The following is a 25,835-nucleotide window of genomic DNA, read 5'->3' on the forward strand; positions in this document are numbered from 1 at the left end:
TGATGGAGAAGGTGGAAGAAAATTAAGTCAGACTAGTTTATGTGAACACTAAAGAGCATATTGCAAATATCTTCACTAAAGCTTTGCCTAAGAAATCATTTGAGTACTTCAGAGACAGATTGGGAGTTTCTGCCCCTCTAGTAGAAACTTGAGTGATGTTGATTGGCATTAGTTTCACATGTATTGTCATAATTATTATTCATTCTGGATTGATGTATTGGTGCTACTACTCAGGGGGAGTAGTCAACTGTGTGGTTCAGAGGTTTTTTGAATTTTTTTTTATGTTTATGTCAGATTTCTGGCATTGATATCAAAGGGGGATATATTTATGTGAAAAATAGAGCTTAACAAAGATATTAGTCTAAGGGGGAGATTGTTGGAACAACGAGGAGGAATAAAATTTTAGAGTGATTATATCTCATTGGGGGAGTTTGGTTCAAGTCTATGGATGGTTAATTGGTACAAAGATAATTGTTTCAGAACTTCATTGTCATATCATTTTGGGGAGATTGTTGGATGTCTTCCATTGGGGGAGACTTGTTTGGAATTTCTTGGCACTTGGATGTTTTTCACATCTAGTGTTGCCCTCAATGCCAAAGGGGAATATTGTTGGCAATTTGGAGGAATTGATTATGTGTTGTATTGATGTTTTTTATTGATATCAACACTAGTTGTTTTGTTGTCTACGGACTTCCAGTAGAGTGGTTGGTCTTTGATGTTGATCTGGAGATTTGTCTCCGGTTTGGTCTGGTTGTTGGAATTGGTTTGGATTGGTTATTCATGTGTTCCTAATGCGTATCACTTTCAGTTCATTTAGAATTTGATGATCCAGATGCTATCATTTACTCTAGTAAGACTTTTTGGTTACTGGTAAGGGTTTAACCGACGTCGCTTTGATAAAGATCTTTTGGTGAATCCAATAAGTAGTTTTGGTGTGGCTTCTAGAAGGTTATCAGGATGCTGATGGTTATCATGTTTGTGTTCCAGTTGTTTGTGGTGTTTCATTTGGCTTATGGTGACCTATTTTGGGTCTGGTGTTATTCTACTAGTTTATGGATCAGTTTATGTAATGTGTTGGTTGATGTTCTCGATGCGTCACCAATTGGATTTATTGTTTGGTTTATGTTGTTTTGGTCTTAGGCTGACTTGGTTTGTCATTGGTTTGCAGGATTATGTAACAGATCTATTGTATTGTCTTTTAGGTGGCTGACCTAATTGTTTAGGTCTTGGGTTGGTATAAATATGATGTAAGATCTCTTTGTAGATCATGGATGGATGGTTATGGGATTATCTGTATGTAAATAATGTTGTAATCATATGTAGAGGTTTTGGTCGATCATAGGTGATCGAGTTAGGTTTGTGGAAGAGGTTTAAGACCTTTGGTATTGAGCTTAATCGAAACTATACTCAGGCATAGCAGATGCTATACTTGCAGTTCAATCTTCATTCTAGATTGTAGTTTGATGTTTTCTATAGTCAGTGAGCCTCCTTTTGTGATGAGTAGTGTGCTCTAGGTTGTTGGCCTTCCTGCATGTGTAGGTCGCTTATTGTAATATTCATTAATCTGATCAGTGGATAAATATTATGGGTCTCTAATCCCACTGTGGTTTTTCCTCTTTGAGTTTTTCCACGTATAAATGTGTAGTGTTATGGTGTTCATCTTTGTGGTTGCATTGTTACTTATTGTTATATGCTTTTATGGTTACCGGTTGTTGAGTTATTGTGTTAATAAGGTTAAATTTCATCATTCCGACAGAACACTGATTCTCCCCCCCTCTTGGTGTTCTTGGATGCCAACAGTATGTTCCCCATGGACAGGTGAATGTTATTTTGTGTTGGTCCTCTTGCGCAATCCTGATTTGGTAATAACCCGAGAAGCCATCCATAAGAAAAATCATTTCATTCCTAGTAGTTAATTCAATTATTATTTCGATATTGGGGAGTGGGAAATCATCCTTGGGACAAGATTTATTTAGATCTCTAAAATTCGTGTAGACTCTTATGCCCCCAGTGACTTTAGTCACTGGTACTAAATTGGATATCCATTTTACATATCAATGGGTCTTATGAATCCCACATATGGTAGCTTTTGTAGTTTTATCTTTACCAGCAATGTGATTTGTGGATGCATCTTTCTGAATTTCTAAATGCATGGCTTGATTCCTGGTAACAATTTGACAAGTGATATAATACTAGCTCTGGATCTAGCCCTAGCATATATGCATATGACCAAGAAAAGTTGATCGAGCATTGTTTGAAGAACTAAATGAACTTATCATTTTCCTCATGATTTAATGACTCAGCCAAGAGGATATTATGTATGATTTCAACTTCTCCTATATTGACTTCTTCTATTTTTTCCACAAGTAATAAAAAATTTTCTTGCTCAATAGGGATATCGTCTAGCTTATTTTTACCAGTGTTATCATTCTTATCAAGATCTTGTGAAGTAGAGGAACTTGCCTCTCCAAAGTGTATTGTCCGGTCCAAGTCTATTGTAAATCCAGCCTTATGATCATCATAGGGAAATCCATCTCTGACCCCCAAGAATTATACTATAGCTTCATCATTTTCAAACCAATCCAAATGTGGTGGTTCCTCTTACCCCCAGTAAATTAAGTGTGGATGGATAAGACATAAATCCTTGCTTTCTTTTGTATAAGGTGTTGTTGATATCATGCATGCTCGACTATCATAAACATACTTTATTGACACGAGATCTAATTCTTTATCTTCATATGTGATGCCATCATTCATAGGTGGTTGATTGTCATAAGATCTAAATCCTGAATATGGGCTACAACTATGAGTAGACAGGAATTCATAATCATGAGAGTCAGTTATGCTATCAATGTATGTCTCAATGTCTTATCATTCTTCATTTAGTTCATCACCTTCCTCAATGGGAGAAAGGGAAGTTTCAATAGTATTGACAAATAGCTGGACATTTCTATGACTTGTAGATCCTTGTTCTGTTGTAGAGAAAGCCCTCATTTTTAGTATAAGGTGTTATAGTCTTTCTATAGCTGAATCACTTGCTAGTGCTAGACCCATTTATGTCACAATGTTAGCTTGTGAAGATGCTGCAAGTTCCACATTGTTGGATAATTCTATATTAGTGTCTTGGGTAAAGAGTTGGAAGCTATCAACAATTTCCTCTTCAATAGGTTCACCTTCAATTAATTCACTTATCTGAGATGATGGGACAAGCACCACTATTGAATAATTGCTTTGTGGTTCTGATTTAGAATCATGTGTAGGGATATTGATATATCTAGTATATGTGTTATGTGTTTGTATCCCAAACCTTGATTCTTTGGATTCTCTTGAGGTAAAACAAGTTATATTCTTCCTTGTCTTTGTGGTCCCAATCCCGTTGTGCCATCATAGCAATGTTTTTGCAACATTTTGAAACCATTTCCATACTGATCCAAAGGAAGCTTGACTATAGTCATGTCATCCTCTTCTTTGTATATCCATTGGTTCACATCTTCATAGAAGAGATTCATCTTGTAAATCTCCCATCTAATGAATAAACATGAGTCTGAATATCTAACTATCTCTTTCCCTTTGTCTTGTCTACTTAGAGTGGATTGAGGTTTTCTAAAAGATCTTGGAGAGAGAGATAATTGCCTAATTGTTGGTGCCTTTGCAATGGAATACTCCCCACATCCCACTTCTTTGATTTGCAAAGAAGAGGTCCTAGGCATATGAGGTGCAAAAGCCTTTGTCTCGGTGATTGCTAATGACTCAAATTATGATGTGAGCGAAGATGCTTGATTAATAGGTACATGTTTATCAACACTTGCCTTCAAGTAATTACAATGTTGGAATGGGTTTGGATCTTCATGTATGGTGATCTCAACGACATTATCTGGGAATTCGACGCATTGATGAAATGTCGATGGTATGACCCTCATGGCATGAATCCATGGGCACTCGTGCAACATGTTATAATCAAGCTCTCTATCCAGTACTTGAAATGTAACATCATTTGTAATATGTCCTACTTGTATTGGTAGAATAACACACCTTTTGACGAGCATTCCTCATCATTATATTCTTTGATGTTTATTCTCTTTGTGGAATCAATATGAAACTTGAAATAGCTCAATGCTTTAATCAATTTGAGTATAAATATGTTGAGATCCACTCCTCCATCTATCAATACTCTTCTAACCCTTTTCTTATGTATATATGCCTCTAAATGTAAAGGATCATTATGTAAAGGCCTGTTTGTAGGACCATCTCATTATGTGAAAGCAATACTAGTAGAAGCAGTCAAATTTCCCACCATGGATTGGTAAGTGTTTTCATCTATGTCTCGTGCCACAATTGAATCTTGAAGATCCTTATTTAGAATAGCTCTGTGATTTGGAGATATTTGTAGCAACTCAAAAAGTGATATTTGAGCAAGGGTTTTCTTCAACTGATCAAACACATTATAATTTCTTGTTGTTGAAGGAGGATTAGGTGGCACCCCTTGTAAGGTAACTTTTGATCAATGTGTGATTACTACACAATCTCTATCTCTTGGATTCATAGTGATGGTAGCAATTATCTCCTCTCTTGAACTAATAACATTGATGGTGTAGTCATATGTGACCTTTGTATAGTTTGTAGTATTGTCTTGTGTTCCTAAACCAAAAGCTTTTCCCTTGTCATGCTTAACAAAAGGATCTTTAAAGATAGTATTATTTTTATTTGTTGATCATTTTTTGGTGTCTATTTTGATGTCTCCTTGGTCTATACGATCCCAAATCAAGTTCTTCAATTTGTAACAATTTGATGTCTTGTGGCCCTTTGTGCGGTGATAGTCACAGAAGTCATTTCCATTGCAACAAGTTGGTTTGAAAGGACCGAGTTCATATACCTTGATTTCAGGCAAAGTGATCACATTAGTCTATATTAGTTTCTTTAACATCAATTCAATAGGTTCTCTTAGTGGCGTGTAGTTTCTTCTTAGGGTGTTGATTCTTGGAATGCTTGAATTAGTAGATTGTATGTCATTTACATTTGTTGAAACTTTGTTATTCTCCTGAAACTGATTTTTGTTTTCGAAGGGTGATTGAATTGGTCCTTGTAATAATATTGTTGGTTGGGCTCTATTTACTACATGAGCATCTAGAACACCGCCATTGGTTACATTCATGTTCCTAGACCAAAACCTTGGTTTGTCATTGTTGGTGTTGTTAATCAAACCACCATATTTCAAGATTCCTTTTTCTATGAGTCATTTCTCACATTTTAAGGCTTTCTCTATGATTTGTTTGAATGAGGTAAGATACTGCATTTTTATGGGATACTCGATCTGAGGTATCAGGTTTTTTGTGAACAAGTCAACTTGCTCGATTTTCAGAATATGACTTTGACATATGCGGTAAAGAGATCTGCACCATTGTAGAAAGGATGCAAAGGTTTCATTTTCCTTTAGTCATGTAACACAAATCCATCAAAGTGACCAGGGTATCAATGTTGTGTGAGAAATTTGCTATGAACTATTATGCTAGCTCACCCCATGATGTAATCTTCAGTGGGAGATGTGAGAAACATTCTCAAGATGAACCTCCAAGACTCTTGGGAAACAATCTCGTTAAGTATGTATCTTCATATGCAACCTCTATATATGTCGTAAAAACTCTCTGATATGATCCCTAGGATCTCCTTTTCCTCAGTATTGGTCAAATTTAGGTGTTTCAAAGTGAGGAGGAAAAGTTGACATGTATAGTGTGTGATCAAAAGGATGTGGATGCAAGTCCCACATCGTATAGTTTTTCTTGTCATAGCTGGTTTGCATACTTGTCATCTATTGTTTTATATTTTGGACTTGTTAAGCAAGGATATCTATTTGAGTTAATGGTACATTTTGTGCATACATATTCCCAACAAATGGATTAATGGTAGTATAGATGGGAGGTTGTTGAAATATAACATAGTTGTAATTTTGTGTGTTTTGGGTTCTGCTAGGTGGTGTGAAATAAGAAAATTGTGACCCAATATTTGGTTGAGTTATACCAAATGTAGTAGCGGTACCTGGATTTATGTTCTAATGACTATACGTGGAACCCATTGAATGGGAAACTGGAGGTTGTGTTGCATTTGTTAGATTTGAAACTTGTGATGTTTATGTTTGACCTTGTGTGGAAGTACTTGATACAACTGATGCAGTTTGAGAAGTGACACTGGCCTATGTTTGTGTGTTCATTTATAGTTGATGATGCCATGCCAGTTTGTGAGCTATTAATTGGAACTATAATTGCTTGGGTGGATGATACTTGTGTACTTTGGGTAGCGTTTTGTGTAGAACTTGAAGCTGCAACTTGAATTTGTGATACATTCGATGTTTGACTAGCATTTTGAATCAAAGTAACCCCTGATGGTAAAATTGTTGTAACATCAAAATCTTGGGGTAACTCAGCCTCATTTTACAATAATAGGGAGAGATACTTACTCTTGTCATGATTGATAAGTGCATTGAGGATCATAAGGACATGCGAGTCTTGTTGAGCGGCCTCAAGTTCTTCATGTATCAAGTTCTATTGAGTTTCTTGTATCGTTGGCATGTTGTTAAAGTTCAATTGTCTGTTGGGTTAACTGTTTGATATGTCCATATTCCATGTAGGGTTATACAATGAGTCACTGTTTGGATCCATCTTACTTTTTACTTTCTACGACCTTGTGACAAGCATTAAGAACACTATGATGCACTACTACAGTGCTCCTAGGATGTAAGTGCAAGACTTAATACTAGAGGACTATAAAGTATGCAATCTATACCAACACTCTATTGTGGATTAGGACGAGGGAGTTATTGAAGACCTTGTTGAGGTGATTGTTGAGAATGTTGTTGTAATGTTAGCCTCTCAAGTTTTTCTTGAAGAAGTCCTTGTGCAATTTCTCTATCAATTCTATGGGCCTTCTTATACTCTTGACCTATCTCAAACTCAACTCCTATGTATTGAGGGGCTCTTGTTTTTAACTCCCAAGCCAAGTTATCTAAGCCATCAAGAATTTATCATTGACCATCGTTTGACACTAGATTAGGTTGTTCAAAGGGTAATGAATCATCACCTGGTAGACCCATGCTGACTCATGCTATGACCTAATATGATTATACAACTAGTGAAGGACTATGACAGACGTAAATGGAGACTAGACAAGGAATAATGAAAAGATAATAATGACTATGCAAGGGCCTATGCAAAGATTATGAGGACACAATTGGGATATAAATGAAGACTCTATAAAGATAATGCTAAGACTTATGATGGCATAAATAGGTTGAAAATGATGACTCCATAAGGACTATGGAAAGACTATGCAAGGATTTATATGAAGATTAGGACGACGTAAATGGGAACTCTATATGAGGACTATAATGGTAACTATACTTGGACTATGCAAGGACTATGTAAGGACTGGTACCAATATTATGATGACTATGCAAGGACTTATGTAAGACCTATGGACTCTATGTAAACCTATAATCGCAAGTAGTAAGATGTTTCTGCTGTGAATGTTTTGGACCTTGTTTGTAATGTTTGTGTTTCAGATGAACTAGTTGACGTAACATTGTTTGAGTGACAATTTTTATTTATTTTGAGAACATTGTGTACAAATGAGTATTGGCCAATAGAATTTTGTTCTGATAGACTCTCTGAATCGGAGTAACGCAAGGTGAAGGGCTTGAACTAGCCCAATAACTGACTCAATATTGGTTCAAGATGAGCGATACATAGAAAAACACAATAGACAAAGCCTAGGCTAGAAATTTGAAACCATTTGATGAGGCCCTTACGAAATATCAAAACAAGATGGATGGCTAGAGAATTTGGTAGCACTGGCTCCACTCAACGACATACACCTCTTGGGCATGCCAATTTCTCTTACCCCGAAGATCTAGAGATCTTATCACTGAGGGATTTTTGTCTCATAATGCAAGGTACACGAAGGGTATCTATGGGGTACGATCCGTACTCCCGAAATTATCAAATGTGGGATTTGGGCTACTAATTTGGTTCTTAGTGTAATTTTGAGGGATCTTGATCCAATGATATATTCTCAAAGCAAGCCACATAAGGATTAAGTTAAACTTATTGGTGTAGGGAAGGCCCCCACATACGTCAAATTCACTCAACACTTCAACCGCCTGACCAGTATATTTATATAGCGGCTCAAAAAACTTGCTTGAGAGTACATTGGGAGAGATGATATCCCCACCGCATCCCAATTCAAAGCACCTCTATGGGGTGATGAAATCCCAGTCAAAGATACCCCTCACTACTAAAAATAAAATTCGAGTGTTGCTAACACTTTTCTCTTGTACCCAGGTCCACGAAAGTCAGATGAGAGGATAGTGTGTGTTAGTAGTAGGACCACTCCAGACACAGAAAAATTATTTTTCTTTAAAATACTGCAATGTGTGATGTAGTCTAATTAAAATCCAGATTCACGTCTATTTTAGAACCCAAAACTGAGGTGTGAGATACGCATGTTCATGTCAATTTTAAGTACCATGTCTAAATGTGAGTATTGTATTGCATGTCAAATTTACTTGCATCTCATATCAATTTTAAGCACCAAATCCAAAATTGAGATCATGCACATCAATTTTAAGCACCAAATCCAAAAGTGAAATCATGCACATCAATTTTAAGCACCAAATCCAGAAGTGAGTTAAAGTCTATGAGATCTTGCAAAACATATCAGTAATTTCACAAGATCTTGGACTGATTGATCCTTCCCTATTTTCTTTGGCCACACACTGCAAACAGAACATTAGTAAAACCAGAAAACCAAAGAGAAACAGAAAAACTAAAAAACGGAATGCTTCCTATTTTAACAAACGATTGCAACATACAATTTAAATTAATGTGAAACCCTATCAGGATGAATATGAATTAATGACAAACTTAATGTGAATTACTGTCTAAATGATTGTGAATTTCTAACTAGACGAATGCAACATGCAAAAGAGAAAACCTAAAAATAAATAAAGGAACCTGTAAAACAAAGAATTAGTCTAGAATCACATTAACCATTATTTCATCTTCGTTCACCATATCGTATCTCATAATGTACTTTTGTACCCTATTATAGTATTTAGATAAGGCAATTTAATCTTCCAAGTTTTGGATTCTCTTCTCTGCTATTTGCATTTGCTAATAATGTCTTGCTTGTCTTATTTGCTCTGTTGTCCTTTTGGAACTTGAAATTTTAAACCTTACTTTGCATACCATAAGATGTCATGTATTTTAAACAGCATATGAAAGTAATTATTTCAAAATTTGACAAATTAATGATGGGGTGACACATAAGATAGAATTACGACCCTAAATGATTAATCTAAATGAATGGAAAATTAACTTAGACGAATGCAAATCATCTTAAGGATGATTGCAAAATGACTTTTGGGTGATTGCAATTTTTTGTTAAGACGTATATGAATTTTTGTCAAGGCATATGCAAATTTTTGTCAAGTCGAATGCGATGGAGGGTCTGGAGGAATGCAAAATAATTAACCGCATCTCCAAAAATCCGTACAAGAACCTGCAACCTGCAAAAACATTAAAAAATAAATAAAAACAAACAAATAAACAAACAAACACAGAAGATAGTCAACTATAGATTCATGTCGGGTTCACCAAATGTTTATCAGTAAAATTCATCATAATTAACTAGAAATAATAAGGAAATCATGAATCCCTATTCTAGCTAAAGAATTCTAAATAAATCAATGAAAGTATGCGATATAACAATAAGGATATAAAATATTCAATCAAAATTCCCTATTCAATGATCACATGTCGCTTCCATTGCTCTTCTCCTCTTTGGGTATTGATGTTGGCTCTTAGATATAAAAAGAATGATTCGAGGATAATTGAGAAAATGATTTAATTAATCAATTAATTGAATTTAATCAATTAGTTATAAATTTAGCATGTGTTGTAGGATATTTTATTTGAAGTTCAATTTTGATTTGCTTGATACCGAACTTGAATTAGATTTCCAATTTAATCTTTGCATGAGAATTGAATTTGGATTATTGAATTTAAATTCTATTTGATCTTTGAATTCATGCGAACTTGATTTAGGAATTCAATTTGATTTTTGCATGTCTTTGATTTTGATTTTCAAAATCATGAAATTGAAATGCACATGTAACTAAAATTAATTGGAATTAGAATTTGGGGAAATTCGAATTTGAATTTGAATTAGAAGAATAAATGAAACTAGAATTTGGGGATTTGGAATTTGGATTTGAAGAATTAATTAACTAATTAAATAATTTAAAGAAACTATTTAATTGTTTAGAAATTGAATTGAATTAAATAATGAAGATTATTCAATTAAAAGAATTAAATCACAATTGATTAAATAGTTAATATTTAATTAATATTTAGAAAAAGTGTTAAATGATTAATTGATGAGGATAGAATAGAAATAGGATAATTAGTAATATGATGACGAAATATGAATTTAGAAGAATAAGATTAATTAGCTTAATTAAATAATTAGAGAATCATTTAATCAATTAGACGAATAATTAGTACATGACGAATAAGACATTTTTAGCTGTCTACATTTGTCCCTCTTTGAGACAATGTCAAGATGACGTTGTTTCAAAGAAAATTAAAAATTTATGCCCCAGTAGATGCCTCGGTGACACTTAGGGTGTAAATATGCCCTCTCAAAAAATTGGTTGAAAAAATTATGGAACTGAGACCAATTTAACGATACAATGCTAGTGAGTAATAGTTTCCAATTTTGCATAATTTCGAGTTCGTTTGACCTGCCTACAAGTGATTTGAAATTTAGGGGGACTACAACCGTTGGAGAAAGAAAAACCCTAATTTTGAGCTATAAATAGAAAATTGACCCCTTCATTTGCTCATTTGCTTTCTTTTGAGTTCATAGATTCCTTGGCAATTCTAGAGCTTTCTTGCGACTATTTGAGCATCATGGTTGGCTACAGAGCATGATTACACCTATCTGAGCGACTATGTTCATACTAGGGGCCACCTGACATTGGAGGCATGGTAAGTGTTCAAATTTTTTTGCTTGTTTTTTCCTCTTTTGTCCATTTTTTCAAAAAAATTTCTAGAGCTCAAAATTTTAAATGTTGTTTATTCATATATCGTTTCTTCCATTCGTCTTTATTGTTGTGCAAACGTGTTAATTGTCTCGTAAGCGTCTAACTGTGTCACATGCATGCTTATTGTGTCACAAATGATTATCAATTGCGCATTAGTGATATATGTATCGCATAAGTCATAATTGTCTCGTATGCTTGATAAATGTTTCACGTAAGTCATTAATGTGTTGCATGTGTTATAGCTATGTCGCATTTATTGAATATGTTGATTTTTTAACATGCATGATTTAAAATTTTATCGTGTGAGTATGATGTCTGACATTTTCATCATTTTTATGTTGTAGGAGCCACTCAATGTGCTTTGTTGTAGACAAACAAGGCCTAGTGGTCTTGATCCTCGACATAAATTGATAGCTGAGGATATCACTCTTCTTAGACATCTTGGCTTATACCATGCTCTTCATTTGCCAAAGGTTACAACCAACAGGGCCATGATTACTGCTCAATATATTATTCATAAATCAATAACAAATTACAATATACTTGCAGAGCAATCTCTTCACAAGAGTACCACCAACCAAAGATTTAGAGGTAACTCAATAGCTATAAGACTCTTACACACAACCTCTATCTCACACACCTCATATATAGGAGATACAATACATGAAATTGTCAAACAGTATTACAAAACCATAGGCTAAACCCACCCAATAAAGTGGAACCGACCTTATCTTTAATCTATATTCCCTATGATGTGTCAAAACACACATAAACACATGCTCCTCCCTTTTACAACTCATTTATCTATTTGATGCATTTTTATATTTCCTATTTTAGGAGACCAAATTTTCAGAGGCCATAACTTGTGAACTGAGTGTCTGATTCACAAATCGTTTGAAGCACCAAAAAGATCGCGAAGTTCTCTATCACCTCATAACTCACTACACTAGTTACGCCCACTTTTCAAGACATTTCAGAGCCTCTAAAGTCCTGAAAATTAAATTTAAACTTTTCATCGCAATCTTAAAAAATGGAAACTTTAATATCTTCAAATCTAGCTATGACCTTGCAACGAAAAATTTGTCGGCATGCTTATCTAGCCAATTCGAAGCTTTGGGGAAAATTTTGAACCATTTTGTGCCCAAACAAAAAAATACTATAAATAGTAACCTTATGTAAATGCAAGGTTGAGACACTAGTTTCTCAACATTGTTTTGGTCCCTTTTGTAGAAGGACCATGGTGCCCAATGCCATGGTCCCTCTCAATGGGCCCAAATTTGAATTGGTTTAGGAGTCATATCTCTCCGGTGAGAATTTTTCTCTATGGCTCCGCATGACCGTTGGAGGTTGACCTAATCGGTAATTTACCTAGATAACCCTATTTAAAGACATTTGATCAACCTAGTTTCATCCAAACAATCTATCAAATCTAAGCAATCAATTCCTAACACTCTTGCATCCATGAAGCATTCATTATCAAACATTTTCAGAGATCTTCAAGGCTGCATATTCATTGTTCAATCATTGTGGAGAAAAATTACATCATTCATATGCAAACATGTGTGTCTGATTAGGGTTTTGTCATGTTCATGCCATTTCATACAACATATGTGATTACATTCAAAGAAAAAAGCATCATCATCAACAATTGTATATCTAAGGTATATCTTTCTAGCATTTATTTTAGCATTTGCATTTATTCATTCGAGGTTAATTCTTAAACTGGGTTTTGACCCTATTCCCAACAATTTCCCTTTTTCACTATATGTAGGAACATGTACAAAGCTATGTTTCAGAGGAGTGATAAGATTCACAGAGACAGACAAGTTCCCCTTTGGACGATAGAAAATTAGGAGGACAAAGGTGACCACCACCACAGTCCCAACAATTTAGGCCGAATTTTGCGGAGAAAATCTGAATCATTTTCCTTTGACTAGATCCAGGTTTGTGGCTCCATGCGACATCTGTAGCTCACTGTTTATGCCCGATCTCTTCAACAATTCACTATTTTACCCTAATCCTTTACAATTCAAAAAACCACAATTCTATCTTAGGGAAAGAAGAGCCCCATTGAGGAGGCTTGAAATATAATTAGAATCTTGGTCTATTAGGCTTAGATATATCAAATTCCTATCTCTCTTTAATGTGATGGTAATTAAGCAAAATTGGCCGTTTTACTACATTCTTTTGGTGAAACCCTAATTTTCTCCCCATTACATGCTTTAAGTTGAAAAATTCATAAAATGATTTCTCCTCGAAGTGCAAATTACATGCAAATGATAATTGATAATGTTTTGATGTGAAAATGATGCATATTGAATGCTTTTAAATATAAAGACATAGGAACTAATCATACAAAGAAGTACCTTGTTAGCCCATAATGACTACTGGAATACATGAGAATCAAGGCAAAGATTTAAATTTGAAAATTTGAATATGGGTCAATTTTACATGGTGTGGGATGGATCCTGCATGCCACATGATTAATTCAAGATATGAAAGTACTAATATTGAGATAAAGAATAAATATGTGAACATGAGAAACAATAATACATATTACTATAAAAATTATATTAGAGTAAATGTAATTACGTCGAAGGCATTCCTTATCTGAAGGAAACTTTTATATAATAATTTTTTACAAAAAAAATTAAAATTATATAAAATAACTTAGATGTTTAGAAAAAAAATCAGTGAAATTTGAAATTATATAAAATAATTTACATATTTAAAAAAAATATATTAAATATATTTATTTTTCTTTATATATATATATAACATATTTTTTACACATTACAATATTTTTAAATCAAATTTAAAGATAAAATTTTAATTTTTATAAAATATTATAAATAATTGAAAGAAAGAATATTGAAAAACTTAATTTCTTTTTAAAAAAATAAAAAATTTAGTATATTCACTTTTTTATTTTAATATTTTGTTATCTAATTTATGTTATAAAGTAGTTTTAACATATAATAATACATTAAATTTAAATTTAATGAAAATTTTAATTTGTATAAAGTAATTTAGATAATTAGAAGAAAAATTTCTTTTTTTTCTCAATAAGTGATTGGTTTTAAAATTTGATCTTTGATTTGAAAATCTTTAATAATATTTAAAATTTATATTAATTTGAATATCATTAAATTAATCTTTTATAATATTTAAAATTTATATTAATTTGAATATCATTAAATTTTTATTATTATTATTCTATTTTTTAAAAGAATTTATTATTAATATTTTCATTTAAAAATTTTCCTTTAAAATATTGACAAAATTTTTAAAAAACAACTTCAATAATGTTTTACATTAAAATCGTCAAACTTTAAAAGAAATAATTAAAAAATTATATAATCAAAATCATATATATTAAAGGTTTCATTTTATTTTTAACTTTTTAACTTTTGTAATGTTTAACTTTATAAATTTTGTTTTACTTGTGGCTTTTAATATAGAAGTTAAAATTTTAGCGCTAACAATTTTAATATAATTTTTATTTTATTTTATTTTAATTGAAGTATGGTATACATTATAAAAAATTAATTTATAAAAAAATAGGGATAGAAAAAGAGAAATAGAGAGAATAAAAGGGACATAAAGAAATATAAAAAAGATATAAAGAGAGATATCTTGAGCTATTTCTCACCCCCTCTTCTCTCTCTCCCCCTCTCTACATATCACTCTCCCTCTCTCCTTTTATCTCTCTCTCCCTCTATCTTTACTTGACTCTCCCTTTTTCTTACCATATCTCTTTTTTCTCTTCTCCATCTATCTCCCTCTCTCTCTCTCTCATAACTTTCTCTCACCCTCCATCTTTACTTGACTCTCCCTTTTTCTTACCATATATCCCTTTTTCTCTCTCCCTCCATCTATCTCCCCTTATTTCTCTATCCCTCTCTCAATCTCTATTTTTATATCTCTACTCTCTCTTTGTATTTCTGTTTGTATTTATCTATATCTCACCCTCTCCCTCTTCCTCTACACCTCTCTATCTATTCTTCTCCATCATTGCATCTCTCTCTCTCTCTCTCTCTCTCTCTCTCTCTCTCTCTCTCTCTCTCTCTCTCTCTCTCTCTCTCTCTCTCTCTCGTGAATGCTAGAGTTATCGTGTATTAGCTAATAATTATTTATTTAATTATTAGTCTATTATACCTTTAGGGTTGCACATCTTTAGGGTTGCATATTCTCCTTTTATAAGGATTGCATTGTACTTGTTTATTTGATTCTCTCTCTGAATGATAATCATTTTATTCAGAGCCATTATTGCTTTTTGCCTCCATTCTTCTCTTATGATAGGTATTTTGCTTGCATGTTCTTGGGATCTCTGAAGTTGTATTTTCTCAACTTCTTCATGGTATTAGAGCAAAAAAAATTTCCAAATTTTACTCCAGGTACATTTTATTCAGTGTTATATGTATTTGTCTCCATTATTGCTTTTTTGCCTCCATTCTTCTCTTGTGACAGATATATGTATTTCCACAACTTCTACATGGTATTAGAGTCGTCGATGCTGCCAGCCACAGCTCCAGCCTCCCTCAAAGCCGTTGCCACTCACCTGTAAGCTGCCTCTTTGCCCAGGCACCACCATGGAGATTTTTTTTTTTCTTTCTCTTGGAAGCCTTTTGATAGGGATAGTTTTTTTGTCATAACTTGGGCAAATGGAGTCGGATTTTTGAAAATGAATAGACGTCGAAAAGCTCTTTCTGAGCTTTCTTCACATATGGAGGTTTGTTCTTCTTTTTTTTGCTGTTTTGATGTCTTTTTTTAATGTCAAAGCTAGAAGTTCTTTTTTTCACTTCGGGAGGCATATCTTGAGCATCCAGACTCTGTTTTTGGCACACGAGATATTGTTGGAAAGATGGTTCTGTGCACTTTCTAGTGGTATGGGTCTTCTTTCCAAATTCAGTTCTAGGTATATTTTATTCAATGTTTTGCATTTATGCACTCTAGTGAATATCTTGGATGTTTTCAGCTCCTAAGATCCTTTTCTTTATGTGGGATGACTCATCTTTGTCTATTATTTCTATATTTCCAACATTTTATCTTTTACGAGCATTGTATACATCATTTTTGTAAGCATTTCCTTTTTGCAAACGCATTGAGATAAAGTGCCACTATGCCTTGCATGCTTGGGATCTTGCACATCTTGTGCATTATTGTACTCACACTCCATTTAAAGTGCCATGGGAGGGGGTTTCAAGTTTGCCTTGTTTGCCATTTACCTTTTTTGAGTGAGTATTCCTTTCACAACATTAGCCTCATGATGTGTGTCAAGTGAGTGTTCCTTCCATGACACTTGCCTTTATATGCGTTTGTACTTTTGCTGCACTCTCGTTGTTCTTGGTTCTTCGTCATGCAATTTTTCTTGGCATTCAGTTTCAGTGTACCTGTCACCTCTCCCTTGTCAGCATTATGGGGGGGTTTCTCCTATTGGTTGTTGGTTCTAATGCTTCCTTGGTTTGTTGGAGTACACTCTTTCATTCCTATTTTTGGAGGCAAGCTTCCATCTTCGATTGATCAACTCTTCAGACTTTGGTGTTTTTGCCATCTGTATCTCGAGTTTAGTTGTTTGCCTTTGTTTGTCATTTGATTCGAGTAGTGTTATTTGAGGGAACTCATGCAGATTGCAATCTTCTCTACCTGATCATCTTCTATTTCAGTGGAGGTTCTTCAGATCGACAGTTATTCTTCGACAATGTTTGTAGGTTATTCATGCTTCAGTGATTCTTTCGCTCTTCTTTTGTTCCTATCTTTTGGAACATTCTTGTTTGGAGGCTTCTTCAGTCCTTCACTAGTTTTCATCTCTTGTTGGAGTAGAGTTTTTTTCCCACGTGGTTTTCTCTATTTCTCTGCTTTACATAGATCTTTTGTACTTGGGTACCTCACCAGGCTTTGTTGTTGGGACCCAAATTTGCCTTCATCATTGATGTAGGAGCACCAGTCTAGTTCTTACCAGTTGGGCAGTTTTTTATTAGAATTGCTTGAGATCATGGCATCTCTTCTTGTTTGAGTGTTTAGCATTGTGGTTTAGGGTTTATTCCCCTGTGTTCGAGTTTCATGGCATTTGGGTTTAATCCCAGTGAGTTATCGATTCCGGTATTGGCTTGGTTGATATGTTCTTACCAGTTAGTCTGATAGTGTGTTGAACGAGGTTGGATCGGGTTGCGATTGATCTTTGTGACTTGTAGATCGTGGAGTTATGTTTCTTGTGCCGAGTTCGATGTTCCTGGAGGATCATACATTGTTTTATGCATTTTGGAGTTATTCTTAGTGATTTGAGCCGACATGTTATAGTTGCATGTTTCATGAGCTGGTTGGTCTTTGGGCCGACTTGATTAAGTCGTAATTATTTGCGTATGGTATAAATGGAGGTTTACGAATCATTTGAGAAGACAAAAGTTATAAGATCGAAGACAGAGTTTAGAGATCAAGCGAAGATGTAGATCCGGCGAGATTCTGATCCATTTGACTAAGCTCGGAATGAGGTTTGAATTAGGGTAGAACCGACAGATTGTTTCCAGAGGCCGATCTGATATATGGATGATCTGCGGATCTTATATCTGTGTTGTAAGCATTGTTTATATCCTGGATTGCTATCCAACATGTGGCATTTATAATTCTTCACACTGTAATAAGATTTGTTCATATTGTTTACCGACTATGTATTATGTGGTTTTACCGGTTGTTCTTTCTGCTATTTCTAGCATCTTGTTACTGGTTACCAATATATCTTGCATGGTTTTTGTGTTAGGCTGCAAGGATGGGTTGTCCTTCATTGGATCTCCCTACCTTGACTGCATCAATCATGTAGTTGCTTTTTTTGATTCATGCATTTAGTTTTTTAGCTACTCCCTAAGTTCATCTTAAGGGGGGTGTTAGAGTTATCATGTATTAGCTAACAATTATTTATTTAATTAGTAGTCTATTATACTCTATTCTTAAGCTTGATAGACTTATAAAGCACTGAGAGTGGGGGATGAATCAATGATAACAAAAACAACACCACTTTAAGCACTGACCGGTTGAGATACTTAACAAGTTTACTAAACACTATGCATGCAATCAAAAATGATATTAAAGCATCCACAATAAGTAGAGCATCCACCATAACACAAGTGTTTATATGTGGAAAACCCAAATGGGAAAAACCACAGTGAGATGGGACTCACAAGTTAGCTATTTGCAGTAATAGATAACTGACCGGTTAAGGTCTACAAAAGTGCTATGCTAGGAGCGAATCCTGTTAAAGATCCCAAAGCTCTGTTAGGAGGTATACCTTGTTAGGAGTAACCTCAGTAGAGGATTTCAAAATCCAAACTAATGGATCACCTTGTTAAAGGATTTGTACAATGAAGCTCGTTAGACCTTACCCGGTTAGGGGATTTGACTGTTGTAATGATTAGAAAACAACTGGGGGTGTGATCTAAAAGTAGCACAACTTGCTTGAATAGATCCTCTTCTTTGCACTCAAAAATGCATCACCAACATATTCTGCAATGCCTTCAACAATATAGCACTTCTATCTTCGCATCAAATCATCTCATAAGAAATAGTTCATCATAATGTCATTATATGGACATTTAGATTTCATGTCGGCTTAGAAATCATATCACAATTTCCTAGGTGCAGTGTATCTAGACAATCTAACATAACTCATCACAAATTACGGCCAAAATTTGTCGGTTAGGGGTAACTCATCATGACCGGTGATAACTCATCACACAATAAATGAATACTGGTTGGAACACCGATACCGGTTAGAGTTAACCATTATCAACATGTAAACCGATTGTCCTCCATTGCTTCTTTGACGGTCTCCGCTGAATCTTCAAGATGGTGTCAAGTCATTCTTGCATATATCGGTTGTCTACATGTACCGTTTTGACACTCTATAAACTATCATAAAATAAACTTTCAATACCAGTTGAAGTACAAGTAACTTTAGAAGTAATACCTGTAGACAATGTGAACATATGTGTGTGTACATGTTCCATCAATGACAACACATGAAGTCATTCATTACAATCATCATCAAGCCAACAAAGCTAAACTTAGGCATTTAATAGTTATTAAATACACTTTATCCCTTTAGGGTTTCTTTAGGGTTGCACATCTTTAGGGTTGCATATTCTCCTTTTATAAGGATTGTGTTGTACTTTTTTATTTGATTTCCTCTCCGAATGATAATCTTTTTCTTCAGAGCCATTATTGCTTTTTGCCTCCATTCTTCTCTTGTGACAGGTATATTGCTTGTAGGTGTTCTTGGGATCTTTGAAGTTGTATTTTCTCAACTTTTTCAGTGAATATAACATGAGCTTGTCAACAATGGAGCATAATTATCTTCTCAATTCAAAGGTTTTATGTCAACTACATTTGGATCCCTATTGATTTGCAGCTATCACTTCTCTATTGGTACCTTTGTTGCAAAAACAACATCATGCCAACCAATTGACCTTATGTATTGCACAAATGTATGCAAAAAATAGACTAAATCTTTCTTTGATTGACCTTCCACACCTATTCGACGTACCCATTGCACACTAAGATGCAATTGCTAGTTATAAATATAGTAGAATTAAATGTATAGAAATGATTATCAATAGAATCAAATATATTGATACCATTCATTGATAAGTAATTTTATCAAATTATTCTATCAAAATAAACCCAAAACTAAATGACTAGCAATCACACTTTGGTGTGCAATGGGTACACCGAAAAAGTGTGGAAGGTCAATTAGGGAAATTTTTGGTGTATTTTGCATAATTTGCTTAGTGCGTAAGTTCAATTCGTAGGCCATTTAAAAATTGATGTTGTTTGTGCAACCAAGGTCCCAATCAAGAAGTGATAGCTTAAAATAAACTATGCATTTAGTTATAGGGATCCAAACATGCGTTAAAAAAGAAAATAGATATAATGATACATAGATAGAGAGGGAGGGGAAGAGATGGGAAGACAGAGCTAGAGGGAGCAAGAGAGAGATAAAGGAAGCAATAGAGAGAAGAAGAGAGAGGGGGGAGAGATAGAGATAGAGAGGGAGAGGGAGAGAGAGAAATAAGGAGTGTGTTTGAAAGTGTGAGAGATATTGAGATAGAGATGGGGAGGAGTAACAAGAAGTGTGTGAACAATATTTAGAGAGATAGATAGATAGAGGATAAAGAAATAAAGAGATATAGAAAGAGGGAGTAGCACAAAGAGGAGAGAGAGGGAGAGGTATAGACAGGGAGAGATAAGGATAGAAAGAGGGAGTGATAGAGATAGGTAGAGAGATAAATAGAGATACACGAAGAAGTAAGGAGATAGAGGTAGGGGAGAGAGATAGAGAGACATAGAGAGAAAAATATGGAGATGGAGAGAGAGACAAAGAGAAAGAAGGAGAGGGCAAATACAAAGATAGAGAGTGATGGAGAGATGAATTAAAAGAAAAATTCAAAATATAACTGTTCTACAATAAATTAAAATTTTAATAAGATATATAATTATAAATTAAATTAACTCTAAAATAACTTTTAATTATTATTTGTAATTTCGTAAAAGGAGATAAATACTTAAAAGTAAATTTCAAACTTAAATGCAAAATAAAAATAAAAATAGAATAAACTAAATGCAAAGTCCAAATATACGAAAATCCAATAATTAATAAAAATAATAATTTATTTTTTTATAATAAATTTTTTAAATTAAAAAACTATATATTTTTAATTTACTAGATCTAAAATATTAATAAAACATATACCTAAAAAATATAAACATTGCTAACATTAATTGAATCACAATCCAAATCCTGACCTTAAGATTTATCATATCTTAAATGATACATAATGTAGTTAGTTAAGACATGTTCTAGACATTGTATTGTGTCTAATAACTTAACTGTAATTATGAATTTTTCTTTTTAATTTGGCTATGTGTGCACCTTTGGCTAGAATTAAACCATAATTTAATATTATAAGGGTTATGATTAGGATTATTATAAATTTGTAAGTATTCTTGGATCTAAAATTATTAATCAAATCACCACAATATTTTTAAGCTTACAATTAATTTTAAAATTACAATAGATTGTAATTTTTAAATTTTTTAAATATTTATTATCAAATACAAATAAATTAAATTAAATTAAATTTCTATCAAAAAATAAATCAATAACAACTAATTATAATTTTGGTATAAGTAAAAGATTAAAATCTAGATTTAAAGCTAACTTTCAATTCTAATTTAATCTTTTTTTGCATGCAAATCATTTCATATTAGAAATTTTAAATGATTAGTTAATGAAATAAAATTAAATATATCAAATACTAAGTAAATATTTATTAAGTAAAGAACATTCTATCTTATTTAAAAAATCACTTTTAACAAGAAAATTTATGTATGTAAACGTTTCAATTGTCTTGCAAGATGATATCAACCAAAAGCGCATAAAAATTGGCAGAGTACTAATGCATTCACCATGTACTTAAATAGTTATTAATTATTGTCTTTCTAATCAATCAATTTTTAAATTTTTGTAAAACTAAAATAAATTTCCATCATTTTAAAAGTTAACATGCAATTTTTTTAACAAAAAATATTTAAAACATGATTTATTTATCATATGATTGGTCTATGTTAATTTTTGTAAGTATAAATTTTAATTTTTGTCAACAAAAAATATTAAATTTTTATACAGAATTAAAAGTACATTTAATATTCTGATTACTTCCCATTATTAATCACAACAAAGACATTAAAATTAAATGAAGTAAGGACATATGACATCACCAAAGTCTCCAGCTATTGGTCCATTGACATTCCATTAACTAGATAACAAATATTTTATTAATTAATTACAGCCCCAGAAGTGACTATTTATACATCTTTTCATTTTGTAGGCATGTAAAACATTCACGTGAATACTTGCATTTTTTTTTAATTCTACGCAGCCAACACCTTTTTTTTTTTTTTTTCACAGGGATTGAAATTAATGATAGTAAAAAATTAAAATTGTAGAGTTAAAAATAAAAAATTAGTAAACTTAATATTGCATTATTAATTTAAAATTAAAGTCGATTAGAGTGGAGATATGTTCTTCATATATGAAAATATATTTTAAATTTATATAATTTTTGAATTCTTAAGTAGAATGGATAGAAAATATAGTAAAAAAAATGAAAAAAATTTATATGATAAAAATGAACCAACATCATTTTAATGCCTATTCATTATTTATTTTTAAATTATTTATTTATGTTTTACATTAATACTTAGATTATTAATTTTGTGAGGATTAAATTTAAGATTAAGAAAATTAATTAGAATTAAAATCAGAATCAAATGCCAAAAATAATTATTATAAAATAATTATAAATATTTCAATGAAATATATATTATATACTATCTCTAATTAATATTTACTTATAACTCCATCTCCTCTAATTAATATTTACTTATAATTCCATCTCTTATTAATATTTACATTTTATTTTCTAAATACACAAAAATAGCATGTTTTCATTTACCTTTATTTTCTTACATTTCAACCTATACTAGGATATGGTGGTTGATTTTGATGAATATGCTTAAGATTGAAAGTTTTCTCATAATTTTGCATTGTTAGTTTTTTGATTCAAGTATTAATGATTAATGGTTTAATGGATCTTTGGACTTAGTGAATTTTATTAGTACAAGTTGGATATTAATGGTTCTTTAAAGTAGGAATATATTTAAACACATTCCTAATTTGTAGATTGAAAAATCCATAGGCCTTTTGAACAAACAAACCTCATTGACCATTAGATACTTAGCACTGTCATCACTTGAATATATTTGACAATTCCTTGCTTTTTTTAGGGTAGGTTAGGTAGAAACATTTAGCCTTTGTTACATTGTGTTATTTAGGCCATCGACAAGAATCATTTATTATATAGGCTAAAGTGAGACATAGGATTGCATAATATTATGGCATGCCTCTTAATCTTATGACTTAAGCCCTACACTACAAAGTCATTTCTTATTTTGATTGTGAAGAAATCAAATTTAATGATTTGAACCAACACATAAACTATGCCTATGATGAGTAATAATTATTAACACACTAGGAAAAAAATATTAATTTACTTTTTATTATATATTTTATTTAATTAATAGTTTATTTAAAATACAATATATAACTTATTGGAGAATGAAGTTTTTTAATATATTTTTGACTATTGTTTTTTAAGATATGTTTAGATATGTTGGCTTAGTTTATAATTTCTATTGATTTGGTTCTCTTAACCTCACATTTTTATTTTGACATTAAAGAATAAAATTTAACCTTCATTCAAACAATTTTCATACTCTACATATGAGGCCTTGGAGTTGAGTCTTAACTCAAATTTTAAGTCATATGTGATTGATTGGTTCACTTTTACAAAATTTTAATTTGCTAATAAGTTCAGTTTGATTCTCTTCTAACTATCTATAACTCACTAACTCTTGTATAAAACTTTAAAATTGTAAGCCTGAGACATTTAAAAATAGACATCACTCTAGGATATTTTAATAAAGCAAATAATCCTACCCATCCATCATTTTAAGACAGCTTATCTATCACAAAGAGCAGTAATATTTTGCATGTCATGTTGGCTCTTATATTAAGAACCTAATTCTTTCCCTAAGTCAATTTGACACCTATTGTCTTCCATTCTACTCTCAAGTCTTAAGTAGTTAAGATCAAAATATAATAGTTTAATATCAAAATATATCAATTCACAATGCAATATCAAACTACTAATCTCACCTACTCTTAACACTATTCCTAACTCTAAATAGATATGTAACACTATTGAATTATTGACAGGAGGCTGTCCTTGTTTAATAGGATAATTTATTTGATTAAAATTAAAACAAAAAATATTAGAACACTGCAAGATAGAAATATAGCGATAAATTTAATTCCATGCACTTAAAAAGGAGTGACTGGTTCTCCTTAGCAGGATAAAGTGAACTCTGCAAGTACAGGTTTACCATGTTTGGCTGAGGAGGATGGCGCTGCTTCAAGGCACTCGAGGGCTTCGCCTGTCTCTTCATGTAAAATGCTCACATCATCCTGCCCCATCCTTTCCAAAACACATCCCATCGAATTCCGTGAATATTACACCATGCAGAAAAATTAAAAAGAGCCCAATTGCTACTGCAAATTTGTCTCAGATATGTTGTTCCTCGTCCGCAACAGAGGCCAGGGTTTCGCAGTGGAAAGTTGAAGAAAGGTATTTGAAGTGCTGCTTGGCTGGGAAGGAGCAGCAGCCACTGAGAGTTGCAGTATTGGTCAGCGGAGGAGTGGACAGCAGTGTGGCTCTCAGGCTTCTTTGCGCTGCAGGCCATTCGTGCACTGCTTTTTACTTGAAAATCTGGTTCCAGGTACGATTTTCTCTTTACGAGGATGCTTCTCCGGGAACAAAGGATTTAAAAGGTGTATAACGTAAATGAAATAGACGATGAAACACCTTGTCTTTTGACATTTGTAATGTAGGGTGATGCTGGGTAAAATTATATCGTGATTACCGGACCATCAGGTTTTGTCTCGGACTGGACTAGCACTTTCGCAAGCTAATTTTTTTATTAGGATTATGACTCAAGGGATAATAAGCTCAAGCCAAAAGAGTTTTTTTTATCATATATATTAATAATCGTTTTCAATGGAATTTGGTAAACAATTTGAATTGGAAAATGTTCCTTAAATTTGTAATCTAAGCTAATCCAATAAGATGCAACCGCACAATCATAAATTAACCTAGATTAAAAAATGACAGCTGTGGGCTAGTGTATTCTGATATCAAGTTTTAAGCTACAAAAATTAAATGCAACTAATAGGAGTACATGGCTCTATGACCAAAGAATTGATGCTGTTGGTGGATGACTTTCGACCTTGACTGTTCCTGTCCTGAAAATATGATCTCTCCATTAGTGAAATGTCTTAGATTCTACACTGAGCTTGTGATTTGCCTGGGGTCGAGTCTGCCAATCTAGGTCAGGTCTGCAACCACAGACTTGTTGCTTGAGTTTGAAATTGACCCTGCACAACTTTTTATCCTGCTCTTTTACTCGCTTTGTTTGCCTCTGCTTCTTCTGTCCTTTCTGACATCTGTAGACTGGCAATATTTAAAAATAGCTTGGTAGTGCTGTTTTTGTGTCATTAAGGAATACATTCTTTTATCTCAACCCTCAAAGATATGCTTAAACAATTGAAGATAGCAAACAAGGTTCCTAAAAGAATGATGTATGCAGATTTTTTACTCCTTTTAGTGCACCAAACCTAAATGTTTTTGTTGTCATTTTATGACACCCTTGGTCCATCAGTAAGAACCGATCAGAGATATGTTCCATGGACCAGTGCTGCCCCAGTTGATCAAGGATAAAAGCAGTGGAATCATGGTTTGAAGTGTTGCCTTGTCGGAAGTTCTTAGGCCCTCTTTTCTCTTCCCCGGGAACTCCCTTCCTTCTCTTAGCTTTTCTCCAGTCTCTCCAGAACTCCGGAACCTCGAGGTTCCGAAGTTCCTTCCCTAGCTTAGCCCCTCCTCTCCTTAGCTTTTCTCCCTCCTCCTCCGGAACTTCGAAACCCCGAGGTTCCGAAGTTCCTTGTCCTTTTTTCTTCCCTCTTTGGAACTCCGGAACCCCGAGCTTCCAAAGTTCCTCTCTTTCTTTCCCTTTTTCTCTTCTCTCCAGAACTCCGGAACCCCAAGGTTCCGAAGTTCCTTCTTTTCTTCTCCCC

General features: G+C 33.2%; 1 protein-coding gene across 2 annotated transcripts in view; it reads left to right on the plus strand.

Annotated features, from left to right (window-relative positions):
* Nucleotides 1-24,009: 24,009 nt before the first annotated feature.
* LOC131060360 (uncharacterized) overlaps nucleotides 24,010-25,835 on the plus strand; it is a 174,488-nt gene continuing 172,662 nt past the window's right edge. The window contains exon 1 of one of the 2 annotated variants that reach the window (XM_057993540.2): nucleotides 24,010-24,484. In XM_057993540.2, the coding sequence (XP_057849523.1) occupies nucleotides 24,110-24,484 (375 nt within the window). In that variant the 5' untranslated portion in view covers nucleotides 24,010-24,109. The remainder of the gene's footprint in view (nucleotides 24,485-25,835) is intronic. The other variant, XM_057993539.2, reaches the window with a different exon arrangement.

This window comes from Cryptomeria japonica, chromosome 4 (genome assembly GCF_030272615.1).
Source record: "Cryptomeria japonica chromosome 4, Sugi_1.0, whole genome shotgun sequence".
NCBI classification, from domain to species: domain Eukaryota; kingdom Viridiplantae; phylum Streptophyta; class Pinopsida; order Cupressales; family Cupressaceae; genus Cryptomeria; species Cryptomeria japonica.